Source organism: Astatotilapia calliptera, chromosome 8 (assembly GCF_900246225.1).
Source record: "Astatotilapia calliptera chromosome 8, fAstCal1.2, whole genome shotgun sequence".
Classification (NCBI taxonomy): domain Eukaryota; kingdom Metazoa; phylum Chordata; class Actinopteri; order Cichliformes; family Cichlidae; genus Astatotilapia; species Astatotilapia calliptera.
In genome coordinates, this window is record NC_039309.1 from 21,529,421 (window position 1) to 21,554,137 (window position 24,717).

General features: G+C 40.9%; 1 protein-coding gene across 4 annotated transcripts in view; it reads left to right on the plus strand.

The window, feature by feature from the left end:
- The window catches only part of LOC113027706 (myosin-16), a 56,833-nt gene that overhangs the window by 10,590 nt on the left and 21,526 nt on the right, over positions 1-24,717 (plus strand). For 2 of the 4 annotated variants that reach the window (XM_026177416.1, XM_026177415.1), the window contains exons 2-6: positions 13,981-14,187; positions 16,264-16,368; positions 19,062-19,148; positions 20,263-20,408; positions 24,219-24,309. In XM_026177416.1, coding sequence (XP_026033201.1) covers positions 13,981-14,187; positions 16,264-16,368; positions 19,062-19,148; positions 20,263-20,408; positions 24,219-24,309 — 636 coding nt within the window. Of the gene's footprint in view, positions 1-5,133; positions 6,426-13,980; positions 14,188-16,263; positions 16,369-19,061; positions 19,149-20,262; positions 20,409-24,218; positions 24,310-24,717 lie in introns of those variants that run through there. The other 2 variants (XM_026177413.1, XM_026177414.1) reach the window with 2 other exon arrangements.

Genomic DNA, 24,717 nt, shown 5'->3' on the forward strand with positions numbered 1-24,717 from the left:
GCTTTTCCCTCTATGCCTCAACTTTATTCTTTCCCTTTCCCCTTTAAATAAGAAATTCTTTTGTTTCACTAACTTGATACTTTGGAACTCACATAATTTGTGATTAAGCTTGAATTTCTGCTCGATAAGGGATTTTGAACGTGGTCATTATACCAGCCCCTAGTGTATGAAATTAAGTGGATAATGATACCTTTGCTGAGGGAGAGACAGAAAGAGAGAGAGGGATGGAGTCACTGTGGCAGTCGTATTAAATCTGGATTTTCCTTTTCTTGCTGTGCTGACTATTTTCCAACTGATTATTTCATGTAGTGAAGAAGCACAAACTATCTTATTTTTATTTGTTTTTGTACCCAGACTGCTGTCAGTGCTGTGGGGCACCATACTGTTCCTTGGCTTCAGACTCACAGTATTACTGGTTTATTCCAAGGAGGAGTGTTTGAGTGGCACATTCCCTTCTTTATAGCTTCATAGGAGAAATAGAACAATCATTTTCTTGTCAGTCCATTAAAGAAGCACGACAAAACTAGCATTAGCACAAAAGCAAAATTACAAATAAATGATATCGTTTCTTTTTTCTTAATTTGCAAATACCTGAAGTGACACGTGTGAACTCAGCTTTTACCCACTGAGGATTAAGTCTGGTGATGACTCCAACCCCAATCCTAACCCTTACTCTAACAATAGGTTTAAGTCTAAGCAGTTAGGGAAACAAAGAAAGTAATCATTTTAACTAATCTACATCAAAAAATGTTCACATTAAAATAAAAATCCATTTAGATTTTCTTGAAAACATAGGTTAGGAGTAACCTCCTATGACAACTTCAGAGTACTATTAGGTACTAATCAAGTACTACTTTTGCAGGACCAGGCTGTTTGAGATATAAACTGGAGTGTAAATGTGGGACAGTCTCTTCTTCTTGTTGGTGGTCTTGCCATTCTGGTTGTGATACTGCCCAGAGTTCTATGCTAAACAAACATGACAAAACAGAAACCTTCACCTGTCTATGAGCTCTGGGCTTTTGGCCACCATCCCCTCTCCTAGTCTCCAAATCAACAATGGGTTAACTTAGTTTGTGTTACCTGTTTTGGTGCTCTGCATGTCTAGGAAGCCTGTGTGTAAGGCTTCAGACAATCTTCGTGAAGCAAAGGTTTCTGTTGTTTAAGATTTTTGGTAGTTACATCAACGTTAACTTCCACCAGTGAACCCCTTGGCGATGGGGTTAGAAGTAGGTTAGGTTGGATTTTAGCTATGTTACACAATTAGAAGATGTTACTGTTCAAATCAACTCTAAATTTGGCCTGACAGCTTCTTCTCTTATAACGTCTCTATTTGGTTAATAGGTGACAATTCAATATAAAGGGGAAGATTTGAACCTAACCCTGACAAGTGCAACAGTATCGACTTCTTATACTTGTGCGGCTTTTCCATAAAACATTATTTAGAAGTTGAACCAGAAGCTCCTTTTTACTGAACACAAATCCTGATGTTAGGATGTCTCAGGAAGAAAAACTTGAAAGTTTAAAAAGTTCAAATAACTGCTTTCTATGTTGTATTGAGTTAGGGCATTATTTAGAGAGATTTAGGTGCTTCAAGATAACTTATTAGTTGTGAGAAATAAATCCATCCTTCAGGCAGAGGATTTAGTGTGAGAGTGCTGCTGCCAGTATTTGTTGAAAATGCTCCAGGGTTGCCCATGGGATCTGGTCATTATTGGTGCTGAGTGCCTTAGCAGACTTTTCATATGGCTTTGATGGAATACATCATAAAGGCTTTCAAGGAGCTGGACCGTGGCCTTTGTCACTGTATTTTACCAGCAATCATCTTTCTTGTCCTTGTGTGCCTCTAATTACAGTGACCTTCAGAAGATTTCTTCTGCATAGTCACTTTGTTTGATGACTTGCAGCTGATCTTCCTTTCTTTATTGATATAACAAGTAAGTCTTTAAAGTGGGTTTAATTCGGAGGAAAAGAATTTCCTTTATAATCAGCATTCTTCCAAATTTTATAAAGTTACTTCAGCAGAGACAAAGTGTTAGGACTATAATCCCCCCCCCCCCCCCCCTTTTTATTACCCTTTTAGAGTAGAACATAACTTTTTATTGAAATCACCAGGTGTGCACTGGCTCCCACTGTGTCTTTTTTTCACTGCTTAGATTAGCCAGCCACAAATAATGACGTGAATCTGCGGAGGAGACAGATCAGCCAGCAGAGTTCATATCTTGGAGACCTCCAGATTTGACTGCAGTGAAAAATGTGACCCCTTGTCAGAGTTGTTTAATGCTAAGGAAGACTTCCAGTTTTCCAAGGGGAGTTTTGTCTCAGACTTCATTACCCAAGTTGTTTGCTAAGGGACACATCTGTTATCTGGGGTACAATAAAATCCTCCTTATGAATCAACCCTGATGCATATCTGCCCTGTTAGGTCAATACTGTTCTGGCAGATTGACATTCTGTTGGCTTACTGTTAATAAAGGGTCATATACTATTAGACTGTCAACCTCAACAACCAAAAAGATGAAAGTTTTCCACTTTGTTGGTCTGGCTTTCCAATATTAAACTAAAGCGATTCAATCCAGCCTGTGAAAAAGATCATTTTGCTTTCCTTTTCAACAGCTGGTTTTGTGGAAAGACAGCTGACAAATTAAAAAGAAAAACTCAAATCTTTTAACCCCTACAGTACAGACACCCAGCACCTTTGTTATGCTGTGGTGGCATTTTACAGGCGTGGTTTGGGTCAATAGAGAGAAAGGTCACAAATTACAAATTAGTACAAAGTTGGTCTGAATGACCAGCTTTGTTATATGATTTCAACTAGTTTATTTAACTATTCCTGTCGTATGTGGTGGCCTATCTCCGTATCAGTTTTTTTCTTGAAGTTAGTTATTTGGAGTGAGGCCAGCAGACACCAATCAGCTACAGATCCTTTTGACAGAATACTTGTCAGTCAAAGTAGCCCTAAATCAACTCAAATTAATACTATTCAATTCAATTTACAACAGTAGTTGCCTTATGGTGCTTTATATTGTAAGGTAAAAACCCTACAATAAACTCCGGCTTATAGTGTACATTAAAAAAATCCAGTATATAGATAAATGACGAAATGAGTTATGACAGAATGCACATTTGTTATGAAGGGGCAAACTATACATACAGTAAAAGCCAAAAACTTCCTACTAGCCTCTAAACGTGTTATTTCATATTTTAAAGTTAGGTATTTTAACATGGAAGTATATGGCGATTGAGTCACTTTTGGATCTAAAACCAAGTGTCCATTTGTGGAACTGCAACTTTTTAAACTCTGCCTTGGCTTAAAAATTTCAGGAGGTTTCTGCAGAACAAGCATAGTACTAGCACATCCATAGTTAATATGATATCTGAGTTTAAATTAAATTGACAAACTTTTCCATTCCTGACCTGTTAGTGTGGCTACAGAAAAAAAAAGGCAATACTAAAGAACAGATGGTAAAACTAAATGAGGAATTTGAGGGTTGACACTGCATGATAAGCAGAGTTTTCCTTTTTCTGATATTCAGACCAACTTTGGTACAAATGGATATAAACAGAAAATGCCACTGTTTACCGCCCAGTTACTGCTAATGGGAAATAAATGTGCCTTCCTGCAGCACTATCCAGATGCCCCAATTCTGCATGTGGAAAAACTTTCAGCCTGGATAGACTTTGGAGTTTCTGAGGCCTGAGGCGAACTGTGGGACAAAAGACTGGCAGGGAGAGATGAATGAGCAGTGTAAAGAAGAGGAGTGAGTAGGGTAAAGAGAAGCTAGGGAATAGAAGATTGACTTCAAGGGCAAGAGGGAGCGAGCAAATGAATGGAAGAACAAATTAGTCAGGAGTGATAAATTTTGACAGGAGTTGGAACTGGAAAGCCTGCGAAATAATGCTAGAGACACATTACTTTTGTAGTTGGAAGATATTTCATGATGAAGTTTTTATATTTTCTCCTTTACTTTGCACCAGACACATTTACCTTATATGCAAAAGATGTCTGCTTTTAGGTTAGGAGGACAAAAAAACCCAGCATAAGGAAATCACGCGATCATTTAAAACTAGTAGCAATAACGAGCCCGGATAAATGGGATGGTTGCCAATTTGCAAGCACAAGACAATGGTTATTGTAAAGACTGACATTCCTGTAGTCAGATATTAAATTAAATTTGCTCAAAGCACAGCTATGAAAAAGTGCAGCTTCTCAGGAGTGTTAGCATTTAAATAATCTGTGCAAAAAGATCCAGCAGATGAACCCGTAGCCTCCCCTTCCCTCTGGGGTTATCACTCATCTTACCCTGATGATGTTAAAAGGATGGCTGTCAGTTAAATACCAGGCATCTGGCCTCAATGTGGCAATATTTTGAGCTTGAGACACTATACAACTATTGGCTGCATTTGGCACTGAGAAAGCCAACACAGCCAAAGACATGTAACCAGAGGGCTTTCCTGTTATGCTTTTGCCTAGTAACCATGTCCTCACATTACATTATAACTCTGTAATCACAGTCAGCTGTCATTTCAATCTCTGGATGAATGAATAAGACCTAAAACAGCAGTGTAAACAGGAAATGTGCTGTGTTTCATAAAGTGACTTGGTTCTAGAGTTGGTATAATGAAAATCTGATATAGTCTCGAGTTATCTGTGTGTCTGAGTCACTGGCAGCTGCTTGTCAGATATGTGAGTGTTGGTGTTGGACATGAGCAGTGTCTGGTTGGGCAGCCTGGACGAGCACAGTCTCAGGCTTCTCCAGCTCTAGTGGGAGTAACATGAACAGAACTCTCTGTGCTGCCACTCTGCATAAGAACCCAGACCGCATTGTCAAAATAAAACAGTATAAATTCTCAGAAAGCCTATGTTTGTCTTTTTTTGTGGCTGGATATCTTTCATGATGGCATTGGCTTGTCCTGCCTCATATATCTGTGTCCACTGTTGGACGACTTTAAATTCAGTGTTATTCTAACTCTTTGTAAGTTAGGAAGGTCGTGTGTGATTTTAGCTGCACATTCTGTGGTTTAGAGGGGGATAAGTCATATACAGCACATGATTTTGTTTTTCCTGATACTTCCAATTATATATATGTTAGATATAATTAATGTTACATATTTACTCATTATAGTTTCTGCTGTGTTTTGTGACATAAATATACATCATTATGTACAGGTAGCATGCTACATACCAAGGCTTTTACTTTCCTAAAAATAACTTAAAACAAAAAATATGTGAGATACTGTTCTTTACTTGTATCACTCAAAAGAATAACATATATACATTAATGATACTCCTATCATGCTTCAGTACAGCCACCATATTCCTGTGGTAATCAGTTTCCACTGACAAGTTTGTTCTTGTCTTAATCACAGTACCATCTCCATTATTGATGTTAGCTCAAATAAGGAAATGCTTGGTTAAGTCTTTGTGGGGTCTCAGTAACTTCATTAAAAAAAACAAAGGAAACCCCCCCTATCAACACTTAAATGTAAAGCACAATACGCCTCTTTGTTCTTGCTAAGATGAATGCTGTGGCATTGTGGGGGACCATGTGGGCGTGGGCACACATGACATTTATGTCAATTATAACCGAGAGGAGAAAAGGCATTCTGACTTACTGCCCTTGTTTTTTCTTTTCTCTGCTTGGGCTTTGAGGGTACAGCTGAGGGCTGCGTTTCTGTGGTAGAAAGGCACAACTTTACAGGCTTTTCTTTGGACCTGACATCCTACACCAACCACCATCCCTGTGGGACACCCTTGGATCCCCACCCGAGAAACTAGGGAGAACCACCTGTTTCTGGACTACAGCAAGGGAATAAAGCAGCAGAGGTAGCCTTTGTGGTGAAACAGCCTTGAGAGTGGACCAAATAGTGGCAATTTCAAAGAGGTCCAAGTACAGAGGAATGTTTGGATTCCAGCAGCTTATACCAGCACACCCATATGAATGGCTGATTGAGTGGGAGTGGAAGAACGAGATAAAAAAAAACAAAGAAGAAAGACAGGGCTGATAAATTAAGGAAGGAAAAGAATGGTGAGCAGAGCTGCAAATGTGTAAGGGAGGGGATCTGTAGGGTGAGTATAGACGAGAGCAACACCAGGGAGGGAATTACTACTGTCACTCCTCTTCAAACCCACCTGTAACAACCAGAACAGCTGTACACCCAGTCAAAGGAAGAGAAAAAGGCTCAGTTAAGCCTAGCTGTGGGACGGAAATACTGTTGGGCAAGCTGCGGCAGGTGAAGTTGGAAGCGTGTACGGTAGAGGAAGTACCACAGAGATGATGTCTGGGAGACGAAATCAGTGTCGTCACCCCATTTTTGATGACTCAGAGGAAGCCAATGGGAACCACGCAGATAATGGACCAGAACCAGAACCTGAGGAACTGGATTGGGATAGCTATAGCACCACACTGGAGCACAGAATAGCAGCTGTGGGTAAAGCATACAATAAAGTAAAGCATATATTAGGCTAATTCTGGAGTATATATTGTGCTGGGAGAATTTTGGTTTTTTAAGATAACCGGTGTCTTCATAGCAGGAAAAGCACACAAGTTACTCTGTAGATATTTAAGTTCTCCAGTAAACACCACAAACTAAGGCAGGTAAATGTTAAAAATGCCAGTTGCCTGACATTTTATTCTTTATTTGTATATTTAATTATATTCCTTATTACTTATAATAATTATTTTATTGCTTATACCTCTGTGTCTCCTCCTGTGACATATGGTAACTTGAGTTTAAGCTAAGTGAAGAATTTGAAACTAAGTATAAATAGTAAAAAAAAAAAAGTAATAGTGGCATATGTTCTCTTATAGTCTAGCAGTTGTGAATTACCAGGACAATTTTGTAGTTTTTGGCTTTTGGCTGTAGTTGGCTTTTGAGACTGTGTATGAAGTGGTAGAAAAGGTAAGAGATATTAGCAGCTCTTATAAATGAATTTTTGGGGCTTTTTTGCACCTTAAATAACGCAGTAAATATAGACAAGAAAGCATGTAGAAGTTAAAGTTATCAAAAGTATAAACTGTTTGTTTTTTTTAAGTGACAGTCGTTGTGAAATGCTTAGATAGTATAAAAATATTAGCAGTAGTTCTAATAGCAATGCTAGCTAAAACGCCACTGCTGAGTTATAGCTAGCATAGCAGGACAAGCTTTAAATACTATTTCGTTTCAAAGGTAAACAAGGTATAACACTTAACAAATGTTGTTCTTTACAGAATTTTACATCTATATATATATATAAACACCCAGCACGCCCCTGCGGGCGGTTTATCCTTCAAGCTCGGGTCCTCTACCAGAGGCCTGGGAGCTTGAGGGTCCTGCGCAGTATCTTAGCTGTTCCCAGGACTGCGCTCTTCTGGACAGAGATCTCCGATGTTATTCCTGGGATCTGCTGGAGCCACTCGCCTAGCTTGGGAGTCACCGCACCTAGTGCTCCGATTACCACGGGGACCACCGTTACCTTCACCCTCCACATCCTCTCGAGCTCTTCTCTGAGCCCTTGGTATTTCTCCAGCTTCTCATGTTCCTTCTTCCTGATATTGCTGTCATTTGGAACCGCTACATCGATCACTACGGCCGTCTTCTTCTGTTTGTCTACCACCACTATGTCCGGTTGGTTAGCCACCACCATTTTGTCCGTCTGTATCTGGAAGTCCCACAGGATCTTAGCTCGGTCATTCTCCACCACCCTTGGGGGCATCTCCCATTTTGACCTCGGGACTTCCAGGTTATACTCGGCACAGATGATCCTGTACACTATGCCGGCCACTTGGTTATGGCGTTCCATGTATGCCTTGCCTGCTAGCATCTTGCACTCTGCTGTTATGTGCTGGATTGTCTCTGGGGCATCTTTACACAGCCTGCACCTGGGGTCTTGCCTGGTGTGATAGACCCCAGCCTCTATGGATCTTGTACTCAGAGCTTGTTCTTGTGCTGCCATGATTAGTGCCTCTGTGCTGTCTTTCAGTCCAGCTTTGTCCAGCCACTGGTAGGATTTCTGGATATCAGCCACCTCCTCTATCTGCCGGTGGTACATACCGTGCAGGGGCCTGTCCTTCCATGATGGTTCCTCGTCTCCCTCCTCTTTCTTGGGTTTCTGCTGCCTGAGGTATTCACTGAGCACTTGGTCAGTTGGGGCCATCTTCCCAATGTATTCTTGGATGTTCGTTGTCTCATCCTGGACTGTGGTGCTGACACTCACCAGTCCCCGGCCCCCTTCCTTCCGCTTAGCGTACAGCCTCAGGGTGCTGGACTTGGGGTGAAACCCTCCATGCATGGTAAGGAGCTTTCTTGTCTTTATGTCAGTGGCTTCTATCTCCTCCTTTGGCCAGCCTATTACCCCAGCAGGGTACCTGATCACGGGCAGGGCGTACGTGTTGATGGCCCGGATCTTGTTCTTACCATTTAGCTGACTCCTCAGGACTTGCCTGACCCTCTGCAGGTACTTGGTGGTTGCAGCTTTTCTAGCGGCCTCTTCATGGTTCCCATTCGCCTGCGGGATCCCCAGGTACTTGTAACTGTCCTCTATGTCTGCAATGTTGCCTTCTGGTAGTTCAATCCCCTCAGTTCTGACTACCTTCCCTCTCTTTGTTACCATCCGACTACACTTCTCCAGTCCGAACGACATTCCAATGTCATTGCTGTATAGCCTGGTAGTGTGGATCAGTGAATCGATGTCTCGTTCACTCTTGGCATACAGCTTGATGTCATCCATGTACAGGAGGTGGCTGACAACTGCTCCGTTCCGTAGTCGGTATCCGTAGCCAGTCTTGTTAATGATCTCACTGAGGGGGTTCAGGCCTATGCAGAACAGCAGTGGGGACAGAACATCTCCTTGGTAGATCCCGCACTTGATGGCAACTTGTGCTATGGGCTTGGAGTTGGCCTCTAGTGTTGTGCGCCACATCCCCATTGAGTTCCTGATGAAGGCTCTTAGGGTCCCATTGATCTTGTACAATTCTAGGCATTCCAGTATCCAGCTGTGGGGCATTGAGTCATAGGCCTTCTTGTAATCAATCCAGGCAGTGCACAGGTTGGTCAGTCTGGTCTTGCAGTCTCGGCTGACTGTTCTGTCTACCAGTAGCTGGTGTTTTGCGCCTCTGGTATTCTTGCCAATTCCTTTCTGTGTCCCGCTCATGTATTGACCCATGTGCCTGTTCATCTTAGCCGATATGATACCTGACAGGAGCTTCCATGTAGTACTGAGGCAGGTTATTGGTCGGTAGTTGGAGGGGACCGGTCCCTTCTTGGGGTCCTTGGGGATCAGGACTGTATATATATATATATATATATATATATATATATATATATATTCGGAGCACTAGGTGCGGTGACTCCCAAGCTAGGCGAGTGGCTCCAGCAGATCCCGGGAATAACATCGGAGATCTCTGTCCAGAAGAGCGCAGTCCTGGGAACAGCTAAGATACTGCGCAGGACCCTCAAGCTCCCAGGCCTCTGGTAGAGGACCCGATATATATATATATATATATATATATATATATATATATATATATATATATATATATATATATATATATATATATATATATATATATATATTAGGGGTGCAACGATACTCGTATGGATATTGAACCGTTTGATACAGTGCTTCGGTTTGGTACGCATATGTATCGAACAATACAAATTTTTAATTTATTTGATCAACTTTCCTTCTGACGATGCTGTCTGTGTTGAGCGCTCAGTGAACCTCCCCCACCCTCATTCAGATGTGGCGTTTGGAATTATTTTGGTTTTCATGTGACGTATGACCCTGAAGGTAAGCGCGTCATGGACAAAAGTAAAACAGTATGTTGGATGTGCCACGCAATGCTCAATTACATTGGTGGGAACTAGTGTGTTAGCGCAGTTAGCTCGTTAACGTGTTGGCCGTCCAGGCACGGGGCGGTAGCTCGTTAACTTGCCGTGTTGTGGCGTTAACGTCATTTCAACGAGATTAACGCTGACAACACTAGTGGGAACACAACGAATATGACTGCACATTTACTCCGACATCATCCTAGTGCAAAGACAAGTGGAAGCAGACAAAAACAACAAGCACGCATGCTACAACCTTTACCCGAGTCATTTAGACAGCCGTTAGCACATGATTCTCCTTATGGGGACCTGATATGTTTAATATGCTGCTGAGAATATAGCCCAGAAGAAGCGGATAGTATAGCTTTTATTTTGGTAAGAGCCATTTCTCTGTAATAAACTCTCTTTTCCAAAGATGAGTGATTCCTCGATCAGATATATTAATTTTTTTATTACTTTGTTGTTTCAGCAACATTAAATTTAAAAACTGTACTTTTGAGTTAAAATATATATTTATAATTTTAATAAATGAGAAATTAAAAAGGCATGAACATTTTTTTTTTGTATCGAAAAAATATCGAACCGTGACACCAAAGTATCGAACCGAATCGTGAATTTTGTGTATCGTTGCACCCCTAATATATATATATATTAGGGGTGCAACGATACACAAAATTCACGGTTCGGTTCGATACTTTGGTGTCACGGTTCGATATTTTTTTTGAGACAAAAAAAAATGTTCATGCCTTTTTAATTTGTCATTTATTAAAATTATAAATATATATTTTAACTCAAAAGTACAGTTTTTAAATTTAACCCTAACCCTTGTGCCTGTTTTTTATTTTGACAGCGAATGCGCACCTGTGGACCACTTATGTGCACCCCTGGTTATTTAGCTCATCATATCCAGCCACAGAAATTATTTTGTCCGTGAAACCATAAAGCTGCACTTTCTTTTTACCTTATAGTCTGATTTTATCATAACTTTTCCGTTTTGTGGTAAGCTTTTCTTTGGCTGTCACTTCTTCACCCTGACCTGTCTTATTTGGCTCAGCAGAACTAAAATATATATCCTGCTGCTTTTACACAGGCACTCACATAATGCTCAGCAATTCTCTGCACGATCAACCTCTCATATGTTTAAGCTTGCTGCGGGAGATTTCACTTGTCATGTTTGCATAGTAAGCTAACGATTAATAAGACGATGTCAGAGGAATTGGTGCGCAAATTATCATTACTCACCAATCAGTGCTGTCGCTCTCTATACACAGTTCGCGTGATTGCAAAGTGAAAGCAAAAAACAAGCGCAAATTCAAACGCGATTTCAATATGTCACATATTGACAGTGGCTCACCCATGCCAATGACATAATTACCCAGCTACATTTCCGAAAGAATGCAAAAGTATTGACATATATTTTTCCTTCCTACAATAGCCCGACGGGCAGGGAAGAGATAGATTTTGGTAGCCCGACTGGAAAAATCGCTAGCCCCAGGACGTCGGGCTAGCGATTTTGCGAGCCCTGTATCTGATTGAGGAATCACTCATCTTGGGCTATATTCTCAGCAGCATATTAAACATATCAGGTCCCCATAAGGAGAATCATGTGCTAACGGCTGTCTAAATTACGCGGGTAAAGTTTGTAGCATGCATGCTTGTTGTTTTTGTCTGCTTCCACTTGTCTTTGCACTAGGATGATGTAAATGTGCAGTCATATTCGTTGTGTTCCCACTAGTGCTTTCAGGTTAATCTCGTTGAAATGACCTTAACGCCACAACACAGCAAATCTCCGTTAACGAGCTACCCCTGATCGCCCCGTGCGTGGGGCTAGACGGCCAACACGTTAACGAGCTAACTGCGCTAACACACTAGTTCCCACCCATGTAATTAAGCATTAAGCATTGCGTGGCACATCCAACATACTGTTTTACTTTAGTCCATGACGCGCTTACCTTCAGGGTCATACGTCACATGAAAACCAAAATAATTCCAAACACCAGATCTGAATGAGGGTGGGAGGTTCAATTTGCCATGTTGCAAGGAGAGCTTAACTTCTGTCTCGCTAGCTTGCCCTGCGCTCTTCCTTCTGATGATGCTGTCTGTGTTGAGCGCTCAGTGGATCTGCGCTCGACAGTGCAGCCTAGGCGGAGTAGTCGAACGCAGATTCACTGAGCGCTCAACACAGACAGCATCGTCAGAAGGAAAGTTGATAAAATAAATTACAAATTTTGTATTGTTCGATACATATGCGTACCGAACCGAAAGCACTGTATCGAACGGTTCAATATCGATACGAATATCGTTGCACCCCTAATATATATATTAAAATACATCATTGTAAGACAAGGATGTGTGTTTTATCATGGGGATTCTAGCTGGGCCTACCCTAGTTAGCTAAAAGCAACAGAAAAATGGATAGCGAAGAGTAAAATTTAAACGGGTAGATAACTGATAATAACAGGTTGAAGGATGTAGCCTGTGAGGAACCAGCTATGAAGGACAGTATCGATGCCGTCTTGTTCCAGTAGCCCACTTCTCATCAGGGTGTCCTGGTTCCTCAACACCCGACATGGACCTTGTTAATCCGGGTAGGCTTGATTTAGTATAGGGGTTCTAGCTTAGGACCCTTACTGGATAGAGAAACCCGGGGCAGGAATCGGAGCCCTAGGTGCAGTGACTCCCAAGCTAGGTGAGTAGCTTTAGCAGATCCCAGGAACAACATCCAAGATCTCTATCCAGAAGAACACAATCCTGGGAACAGCTAAGATACAGCACAGGACCCTCAAGCTCCCAGGCCTCTGGTAGAGGACCTGAGCTTGAAAGATTGATGGCCCGCAGGGGCAAGAGGGGAATTTATATATACTTTTATAGTTTACAATGTATCGCAAAACAGTTTCTTTTGGTTTAAGAATTCAGTCTCCAGCACAACAGTATCTGATGGATGTTTGTACAATGCCAATGTTTTGTTTTGTTTTTACTGGTTTTAGCTTAAAGAAGGCCATTGATATTAAGCTCCCTTTTATAATTACATCTTAATTACAGTCCATTAAAAGACAATGGAATCACACTCATGATCTATTAACTTAAGGGATAATGTCAATTTAAGAGACTGCTACATAAATTTCTAATGTAGAAAATGCCAGTGCATTATGAAACCCACTGTATCAAAAGATTTTTACAGAATTATAAGTACAGGTAGGACAAGCTATTGTATATTAATTACTGGTTGACTGAACAACCTCCTTCCTGCAGTTCTGTGTATTGCATATCTCACTATAGAAAAATGTATGTGCAAATTTGTTTGCACATACCCTTTGTGTTAAATAGGCTTGTATTCCATTCATACCTGGTAATACCTGTTTAGTAGTGACGAGGTAAAAGGGTTAAAGGTGCAAACAGCTTTGCACAGAAACTTGTGCGAGGAACTTAAAAAAAAAGCACGGAAAGTCCTCCAACCAAGTACTTTTATGGAAATAAATGCAGATGGAAATGTGGTTGCTTGATCATTTCACAAATGCCCAGATATCTGGGTATGCTATTTGCTCATTTCTAAATGCCTTGCCCATGATGACTGGCCTATAAGAAAGTAACTGTAACAAAAGCAAAGCTCTCATAATATGGCCCTTTCACTACTGTTATGGATGGCAACTGATTAAATGATCTGGTGTTTGGTAGAACTTGCTTATCTGGTTGGTAATACACGTGACCATGTTACTTCTTAGCAGGACTATATTAAGGCAAGTGCACACTGACAGAGAGACGGTTCTTTGTGAAAGAGGATAAATTTCATCCTGTGGTAAGATTATCTTTGCATGAACGTCTTGAGGTTTGCTTCAGCTTCTTTAATTCAGCAAATCCCTTTATATTACATGTTTATCCTTAGCCTTTTACTAACAGTGTCAGCTTTTTCTTACCTTATCTTGCCCTTCTTTAAACTCCAGCGACACTGAGTTTGACAAAACTATTATGTTGCTGCATAAAAGATCTTTTACAACTAGATTAGAAGTTGGTACAAGGTCTGAGGACTGTGCAAAAAACAGTAAAACTGGACAAAAATTATTATTCGTAGCATATCTGGCACAAAATGAAATCCAGCCAATGCAATAATCTCCATAATACAGATCTACAGATTCATTCAGTTGAAAAGTAAGTGATTTAACTCTTAACCCCCAGGAGCAGGAGAGTGCCCAGGTATCTGAGCATCGCTGTGCCCAACTGGAGAAGGCAAGGCGTGAGCTGGAGCAGCAGCTGGAGGAGGAGGAGGTCTGCTCAGTCCAGCTGGCCCTTCACAGAGACAGGCTGGAGGCCGAGTGCAGCAGCCTCAGACGAGACCTGGAAGAGCTGGAGAGCGCTCTGACTGTAGCTGAAGAGGATAAACAGGTAGGGCATTTTTGGATCTTCGTGATATGATAATCTCTGGAACAAGGATTTTTGCGCAGAAAGAGAAGGACTGATTTGTAATATGGAAGGAGCATTTAGGAAGACGACAGATTGGCAGATGAAGATGGCAGAAGTTGTCATCCAGCTCTTTAATTTAAAACAAGCAGTAGCCAGGCAAGAAAACTAACAGACTGCAAGAAGCACTGAAGCCAGTGGATTTTGGCAAGTGGGAGGTGGATGGCTGGTGGTACACTTAATATGGTAACAGGCTGACTAAGTTAGACAGGTTAGCCAATCATAAAAGTAACAAAGTGAGGAAATAATATTGCCAGAAATGCACAAAGTCACTGATTACTAAATAAAGCATGGTATAACTTCAAACCATGACAAGGTTATAGTTTCAAAAAGTAACACTAGGGCAGGGGTGGGCAATCTCAGTCCACGAGGGCCGGTGTCCCTGCAGGTTTTAGATCTCACCCTGGGTCAACACACCTGAATCACATGATTAGTTCGTTACCAGGCCTCTGGAGAACTTCAGAACTTCTAATTTAGCCATTTAAATCAGCTGTGTTGGTTCGAGGACACATCTAAAACCTGCAGGGACACCGGCCCTCGTGGACTGAGATTGCCCACCCCTGCACTAGGGCCATATGTCTGTCTGTGTAGGATCTCATTTGTCCAGGTCATGGTAGTCTCAGGAGCTGGAAAAGTCTGGTTTTAAGAACTGAAGAAGCCTCTTGGACTCTAAAAAGTGCAGTCGCCTTTTTTTCAAATACAAGGACCATCACTTTTCCAAAATATTAAATCTGAATGTAATTTGTTTGAAGTAATTAGCATTAAGTAGCATAGTGTTGACTGGTGGAACATTGAGCACCAGTACTGAAGAACCAGTCTGAAAAATAAAAACCAGAAAGCATAAAAAATGGAACTGAAACCCAAACAATGCGCATAGGTTCTGTTTTCAGTGAACATTTTTTCATCCATTATTATCTGTTTTAGAGAGATTCAGACATCTGTTCAATCCCTGACTCTGAACGGTTATGAAATGTTGATCATATTGTAGTTTGTCACAGTATTACCTGTTTCTATCCAGATCTCAGGTAAAACATCTTCCCACCAAGAGTGCTTGCACTCTTTTAGTTTTTTTTGTTTTTCCACGCTTTGCAGAAGCACGGTCTTCTCTGTGCAGAAACTAACAAGAAAGGGCTGTTCTGACACCTCCGTTACAGCCCCTGCCCCCCCAAACCCTTTTATCTATTTCACTGAGGTGTATTAAAGGATTAGGATCCTATCTTTGTTCAGGAATGCTGCAAAAATGTGTTGCGCTCACAACACTGTGCGTGACAGTGAATTAAGATTTCTCTGGTTAGCAAAGCAGTGCTGAGTTGGAAATTTACTCTGAAGAATTTGATCTGCTCCATGATGTTATAAACTTGATCCTCTAGTTATATGATGATTTTTTTTTTTTGCTGAGTGGCCTCCCGTGTGGCAAAGATACAGTAAGAGGGAAATGTCAGGGGGCTCAGAGAAGAGAACAAGACCAGACTGGTTTGATGGCGCAAAGCTTTGAAAAAGAAAATGATGAGACCTCCTCTGATGCCACAATAATCTTTTAGCTGGACAAGATGTGAGAAGAAAGTTTTGACTCACCTGTTCACTCTGAAATTTGTTGAAAAACATGTTAGTGTCCACGTACCGCAGTCTGCTGCCTCGCCTTGTTTTGCACATTTTTAACTCTCACCTTTCTCTCTAAGAGAAGAGAAAGCTTTGATGTCTACTAGAAAGAGGGATCGTGACATCTGTTTCTGTCATGATAGGAGACAATTGTTTGATGGTGTGGCTGCAGTCACAGGCTACAGACTCAAACTGCTGTATTCACAAGCAATCATGGTTACATGCCCAAGCAAACAGCGGTAGCTACAGAGGGAGGGGTTTTAGCCGAGTTAGATAAGAACAAAATCTATGTATAGATAGTTTAGCTTGGTCATTTTTTGAATGAATAAAATATTATCTGATGTACAAAGTGGCAGATGTTAAAAATTGCTATTAAGTTACAACCTGTGTCTGTTTTCATAGCTGTCACACAGTGAGGTAAGGACGCTGTCAGAGCAGCTTTTTCAGAGGGACGAGGTGGTGCAGAAGCTGCAGAAGGAAAAGGAACATCTGGTGGAGCTCAGCCAGGTATGCTGTTAAGTGTATGATACTGATATACATACATACCTGGGCTAATGTCTATTAATAGCTAAGCTCCATAAAAACTAGAGTTTACATTTTCCATAATGCAAGTAAACTGCTTTTCTTTTTTTGGCCTCATAAATGCCCTCATGCCTAATATCTCTCCAAATCCACTCCTTTCATTTATAACATAGATTGGAAATCACAGCCAAGCAGAGACAAGGTTTATTTTGGTCATTTTTAGAGGACTTTATGGGTAATGATGGATACCTTAACCCGTTGCAACACTGTTAATTTCCCAAAACTGATAAACTCCTCCAAAGCAACAGGGTTAGGGTTTGCACTATGCAACTGTTTTCACCCACTGAGTTGTATGAGAGATTAAAGGTGCTCTATGAAGGTTTCTTATTGCCCTAGAAGACATGTTTACATTCACTTTTGTTTACTTTGGCGTGTGGTTAGTGGCTCGGCTGCAGGGGAGGGGTGGAGCAACGGGTTCAGGGTGTGGTTGCAGGGGAGGCTGACACACACCTGAGCTCCATCATCTTGTCATGGATCCCCAGTAAAAGATGTGCTGGGACATGAGGTGGGAGGTGTGTGTGCTACAAGCAGGGCAGCTGAAAAGTTGACCAGTGAAAAACACAGAGCAAATAAAAACGTGTGCGACTGCAAACGCTGTTGGTGTCAGGGTAGTTATTTCCACATTTACGAACTCTGATTATGTGTTCCTTTATTTTAGAAAATGCGTCGGACGTCATAAAACATTAACAAGATTGTTTAAAAAATATATATATTGTCTGCAGCTTAGATCACTGAAAATGACGACTCAACACCTCTTGTGTTCAGAAAGTGGTTAGGGTAGTCAGAAGGTAGTATGATATAAGATATTTTAATTTTCACCATTAATGAAAATCTTCCTACCAACCAAACATTCCTCTTGGTCATATTATGATTCTGTCATATAACAAACTTGTGATATTTTCCATTTTATCTTCATCATATACTCAGTAATTATCCCAGATATCCCAGAATACTTGTGGGGATAGGTTAATTGGATAATCCAAATTGCCACTAGGTGTGAATGTGCAAGTGAATGTGAGAGCGAATGGTTGTCTGTCCCTGTGTGTTGGCCCTGCGACAGACTGGCGACCTGTCCAGGGTGTACCCCGCCTCTCGCCCCATGACAGCTGGGATAGGCTCCAGCACCCCCCGCAACCCTGGAAAGGATAAGCGCAAGCGAATGGATGGATGGATGGATGGATCCCAGAATACCTGAGTATTGGTAACACACAATAAATTACCACGTAAATTAACATCAACAGAAGCACACACAAGAAGTACAGCACTGTTCTTCAATCTTGGTCATATACGTGAGTCACCTGCACAGAAGGTTCTGACTTGCATCTGTAATCTTTACGTGTACAACACACGGACATAGATATCTAAATAAGTCACAGACTGATAAAATCCTAGAATTTCCCACCAAATTAGAGAGCAAACTTTGTGGGTGGACTGTACTACACAGCAAGCAATATTATTTGTCAGGTAATTACGTTAAAATATTAAAAGATGTACCAACAGGACAAACATGTTTAACCAATCCAATTCATGTCCACAAAGTCTAGTTCACTAGTGGAAATCAAGCCTAGCCAACAGCATTTGGTTAATATTAATCCAGGCAGCCACGCCCCAGACTTTAAGTCTTAACAAAATGCAAACAGATTTCATTAACCGTGGAGCTATTTTATTAGAGATTAAAAATATTATTTGTACTAGGCTGTAAACATGTTATTCTTATGACTTGTTGGAAATCAATGGAGGTGATTCACTTTTACAGCCAGCCTCAAGTGGCCATTACAGGCACATAAGCGTTTGCTCCTTTTTTCAGCCCATTCCCTATAACAGACCATAAATTTGTACATGAATAGATTATCTTTTGCACTTGAAGCAAATGTTCTAATCTCAAAGTATGCATGTGCACACTTTAAAAAATATCTGTTTGCATTTTATTGGAAAACATTTAAATTGTAAATTTAACTCTTCCGTTCCCAAAAGCATACAGGGACGCTCCACTGGCTGTTTGACTCAGAATAAAACATGAGTTTAGGAAAAGGGAACCATATGGCCTGTGGACAGAAGTGGCACTCGTGATAAATGTGCTCTTCACCAGACACAGACCAGTCTCCTAGAAAAAAGAGAGAGATCTGAAGAATTCGCAGCCCTCAACAACCTCATCTTCCTTATGACAGCTATAAGAGGCCCTGTTTGCTAATTCCTCCCAGATGGTTCAACCAGTAGTAGCAGTCTTCTTCATTGTGTAATCCATGTGGACAATTTAGCATTAGTCCTCATTATGTTCCTACTGTTTGCTGAACATGTCTCAGATTATGGATTTGGCCTGGAATACAAGGAGACGCCTGTGGGGAAAAAAATTTAACACAAAGTGCACGCACTGCTGTTTGAGTGAGTTTAGTCTTCCTGTTTGATGCTTCGCTGCTTTTGCTCCCTGTTGATGAAAAGACAGATAAAAAACATCTCATCTATCAGATCAAACTGAAGATGACTTCTGACATTTTCATGGTTAAGCAAATAAATCATATTTTTCCAAAGTACAAATATGGCAGACAGATGGACATGAGACAGACATTTAAGGACACATGTGCAGTCCAGGCTCAGACATCTTTTATCACCCTCAACAGCAGGCCATTGAGGACCTGCAGAGTGAAGAGGAGAAAGTCAACCTGCTGACCAAAGAGAAAACCAAGTTGCAGATGCACACTGAAGATGTATGTACATATTTTTCAAATTGAACATATAGTTCATACCATATGCACTACACAAATGTTTTTTTTCAATATTTATTCTGTAATTTCTGAAATTTGCAATGTGTTATAGCTCGGTGCGCTTTTAAATTAAAATGCAGGACTGTTCCGTCTAATTCCTCCCAAACGTGCTCACATGGGTGTAATTGTAGGCTGTAGGGTGCTCTTCCATGATGTAAAGCTGGTTAATGTCTTTGAATGTTTTGAGTCATTGTCTTACTGCAGGATGGAGGCCTGGCCAACCACGTTGGCTTTTAAACTGCTAAAATTCCAACAGCTAGTCTATAATTTTGAACGTCTGTCATTTGTGTTAGATGGAAAACTATAAACTCACTGGAAAGTGTGTTAGGTAAATGTTGCGTTTAAGCTTTTTTTTAACCTTCAAAATTGCTCTCATGGTTCGTGGCACATGGTTGCTGCAGATTGGTCAGCTGAACATCCATGATGCAAATCTGCCACCGATTACTCAGGAACTCAGGAGATCAAAGTGTGCAGAGAAAAGATACACGACAACCACCAACCTGAACTGTTGATACAAAGCAGGATGAACCCATCCTTTCCTGTTGTTTGTGACACATTCAGACCTTCCCATCCAAATGTATCAGCAGAAGTCAAGTAGTGTTATTTTATAAAATCTATAATATGTTAATAACTGATAAAACAATCTCTGATTTTATGAGACTACCTAGAGCTTTAACTGTAGACTCCATGATAACTCATTTTAAATATAAGGTCAGTGCCATTACACTGGTGTAACATTTGCATCCAACAGAAACACACATGTTGTACACATTAAAAGTAATAATAAGCTTATGAACCAACTATTCAACAGCAAAGTGAGGAATGGAAACTCATGGTTATTTAACTTAATTGTAACCCTGCTAGCCAATACAGCTTGGCAAAAATAGGGAAACACTGAAACATGTAATTTCACACATAAAAATTGTCAAATATAATAAATGGTGATTATAAAATATATTAAAAAGTGGCACAAAGCATTTCACTATTTGCAATTACAGTCAAGAAATATTGTTAAACCCTATTATTGAATCCGTCCTGTAACTTTCCTCATGCTCAGTTGGAGTACCAGCTGGAACAGGAGCGCCATCAGCGTGCTGAGCTAGAGAAGAGCAGGAGGAGGCTGGAGGGGGACAGCAGATCTTCGCAGGACAGTCTGGGAGAGATGGAGAAGATGAGGAATGGTCTGGAAGACCTCATTAAAAGGTCAGTCAAAGACGCGCTGCATGCTTATAGCAAACTTTTCAGAGTAGATGGGAAAAAAGCCAGTCAGCCAAAGTACTGTTTGCTCCTGACACCAACAATTTGAGGCTAAAGCTACATTCTGTTAAATTCTGTTGGGAAATTTTGCAGAGATTTTCATAGTTTCACAGAGACCTTCAATGATCTTCCGACGTTTTTTCTAGTGTAACATTGAGGCTTGCATCTCAGGGGTCTGCTGAATCATCCTGCTAATTACTGAGTAGACTGTCTGTAAAGACTCTGTTGATTCCCAGAAGATAAATCCAAATGTCCTTGTTGATGCCCTTGTTTTATTGCTAGCATTACCAGAGGGTCAAAATGTTGGCTTTTATATAAAAATTGATTAACATAGACATTTAGACAATGAAAAATCCAAATAATTAACAGTTTTCTTAAAAACCAAAGTGAGACTGATATGTTTAACTGTTGTATTACTTAAGAAAATATGGTACAGATGTCCACAATTTCACCAGGACCTATAATTTTATTTCGGTCCACCGTCATGAAAAGATTTTGAATCAGTTTTCTTAATTTATGCTAATTAGCGTTAGCATATTTGTAATGCTCTGTGAGATTTTCTGTTTACTGTATCGGTTCCAAAATATTAAAAAGTTTGCAGTGTGCCTAATGGCTGAAGGTTTTTTGTACTATAATACAGTACTATACAGTGGGGCAAAAAAGTATTTAGTCAGCCACCGATTGTGCAAGTTCCCCCACTTAAAATGCTGACAGAGGTCAGTAATTTGCACCAGAGGTACACTTCAACTGTGAGAGACAGAATGTGAAAAAAAAATCCATGAATCCACATGGTAGGATTTGTAAAGAATTTATTCGTAAATCAGGGTGGAAAATAAGTATTTGGTCAATAACAAAAATACAACTCAATACTTTGTAACATAACCTTTGTTGGCAATAACAGAGGTCAAACGTTTACTATAGGTCTTTACCAGGTTTGCACACACAGTAGCTGGTATTTTGGCCCATTCCTCCATGCAGATCTTCTCGAGAGCAGTGATGTTTTGGGGCTGTCGCCGAGCAACACGGACTTTCAACTCCCGCCACAGATTTTCTATGGGGTTGAGGTCTGGAGACTGGCTAGGCCACTCCAGGACTTTCAAATGCTTCTTACGGAGCCACTCCTTTGTTGCCCGGGCGGTGTGTTTTGGATCATTGTCATGTTGGAAGACCCAGCCTCGTTTCATCTTCAAAGTTCTCACTGATGGAAGGAGGTTTTGGCTCAAAATCTCACGATACATGGCCCCATTCATTCTGTCCTTAACACGGATCAGTCGTCCTGTCCCCTTGGCAGAAAAACAGCCCCATAGCATGATGTTTCCACCCCCATGCTTCACAGTAGGTATGGTGTTCTTGGGATGCAACTCAGTATTCTTCTTCCTCCAAACATGACGAGTTGAGTTTATACCAAAAAGTTCTACTTTGGTTTCATCTGACCACATGACATTCTCCCAATCCTCTGCTGTATCATCCATGTGCTCTCTGGCAAACTTCAGACGGGCCTGGACATGCACTGGCTTCAGCAGTGGAACACGTCTGGCACTGCGGGATTTGATTCCCTGCCGTTGTAGTGTGTTACTGATGGTGACCTTTGTTACTTTGGTCCCAGCTCTCTGCAGGTCATTCACCAGGTCCCCCCGTGTGGTTCTGGGATCTTTGCTCACCGTTCTCATGATCATTTTGACCCCACGGGATGAGATCTTGCGTGGAGCCCCAGATCGAGGGAGATTATCAGTGGTCTTGTATGTCTTCCATTTTCTGATGATTGCTCCCACAGTTGATTTTTTCACACCAAGCTGCTTGCCTATTGTAGATTCACTCTTCCCAGTCTGGTGCAGGTCTACAATACTTTTCCTGGTGTCCTTCGAAAGCTCTTTGGTCTTGGCCATAGCGGAGTTTGGAGTCTGACTGTTTGAGGCTGTGGACAGGTGTCTTTTATACAGATGATGAGTTCAAACAGGTGCCATTCATACAGGTAACGAGTGGGGGACAGAAAAGCTTCTTACAGAAGACGTTACAGGTCTGTGAGAGCCAGAGATTTTCCTTGTTTGAGGTGACCAAATACTTATTTTCCACCCTGATTTACGAATAAATTCTTTACAAATCCTACCATGTGGATTCATGGATTTTTTTTCACATTCTGTCTCTCACAGTTGAAGTGTACCTCTGGTGCAAATTACTGACCTCTGTCATCATTTTAAGTGGGGGAACTTGCACAATCAGTGGCTGACTAAATACTTTTTTGCCCCACTGTATATTGTACTATAATACTGTGGTTGAAAATTATACAGGATATTGTTGTTATTTCCAGTTTGATCCTATTTGTAGTTTGTGGCATCACTACCTCATGGTCACAGTGGCTAAACATTGTGTGTCTGTCCTGTGGGTGGGGGGATAATAGTCATTCAGAATGTTTTGAGCTATACAATAAAGCATATTTGTTCAAAGAAGAAGACACACAGGTAGTATTTCAGGTCAAATTTCTAACTTGAGAAGCCTGGAGACTCTTGGAAAACATTAGCTTTCCAAAAGCATTTATAGCATTAGCAATTTTAAAGCTCCAGCCTATAAAAGTCAGTACAACCGATATTTTATTCTTTGAGACTGTCTATAAGGTTAAATCAGTCAAAATGTGGTTAAAGAAAGGACATAAACAGGGCACCATTATTAACATAAACATTTTCACAAACTGTGCATTTATCACAGCCATCATGATGGGTGGTAAACCCGTCTCTAAAACATTTATATCAGCCTATCTAAGCCAGAAAACATGGGGTGAATTTTTTCCCCCCATTTAGACTATATGCAAGTGACAACAAGTCTTATCTACTGTTGTCTTTTAATAGTCCGCTGAACTGGAACCTAAGCTGATCTGATCTACTATCCCAAGGGAGAGAGAGCCTGATGGACTTTGGAAAATTTCTCACTCTTGTGTGCGTCTTATATCCTGAGGCAGCAGAGCTTGGACTCTATGAGAGTACATTGTCCTTTTGCATCTCTTTTAAGGTGTATGTACCTCTAGGGATTCACTAAGATCCCAGCATGTTGTTATCTGCCCAGTGATATAAAAACAGATGTAATCATTCACTGTACCCTACCCTGCAGCAACAATCTACTGAAGGCAAAAGCCTCCTGTCAGAAAACAAAAGTACAGTGCGCACCTACAATATTGTCTCCGTAACAAAGTTAAAACTTGTTCTCTTTGGCACTAATAGTTGCGTGACCTTCTTGAACATTAACAAAGTGAGTGACTCACTTTTTGCTAAGATACTATGGTATTCAAACAGTACTTATTGTCAGAGGCTATTAAATCTGCCACTCAGTATAACTTTAGTCCAGTGAAGCGTCACAGACATGGTGTTGCGATGTTGTCAAAGCACATACATATACAGAGCCTCACGTGCACGCCTCACAAATGTGACCAGAAGGTCAGATGGAGCAACCTTTTCATGTGACTGATACTCCTTTGTATTTGCTGTTGATCATTGCGGCTTTTAAAGCACTATTTTTTGTGCCGTGTGAAACACATTAAAGAACATTGTTGTAATGTGTGTAATGTTTATATTTATCAGTAGTTCAGTTTTAGATGTCCAGCCCCAAAATCCCGCGGTACCATGATGCTGCCTATATTAGCTAGTCCGGGGGTTTTTAAATGCAAGAGAAACTGTAGGGTTTTGGGAAACAGTTTTTGTGTTTTCTGAGCAAAAAACTTCCTCTATGCTCATTAATTTCAATTATATATTCCTTTTCTCATTAAAGGAAGGAGCTGGAGATCAGCAGTACCAGCTCCAAACTAGAAGAAGAGGAGGCACTTAACTTTGGACTGCAGAGGAAGACCAAGGAGCTACAGGTAAGTTTGCATTTTGTTGTTTGTCTTCTGTCATTTAACACTAGCAGTCTTGTTTAACAATCGCATGGTGAGACCTAGCAGAAAGAAAAAAGAAATCACACACCCAAACAGGTGATATTAAATTTCACTTCAATTTTATTTATATTTATACAGCGCCAAATCACAACAAAAGTCACCTCAAGGCGCTTTATATTGTAAGGTAGAGCCTACAATAATACATAGAGAGAAAAACCCAACAATCATATGACCCCCTATGAGCAAGCACTTTGGCGACAGTGGGAAGGAAAAACTCCCTTTTAACAGGAAGAAACATCTGGCAGAACCAGGCTCAGGGAGGGGCGGGGCCATCTGCTGCGACCTGTTGGGGTGAGAGAAGGAAGACAGGATAAAGACATGCTGTGGAAGAGA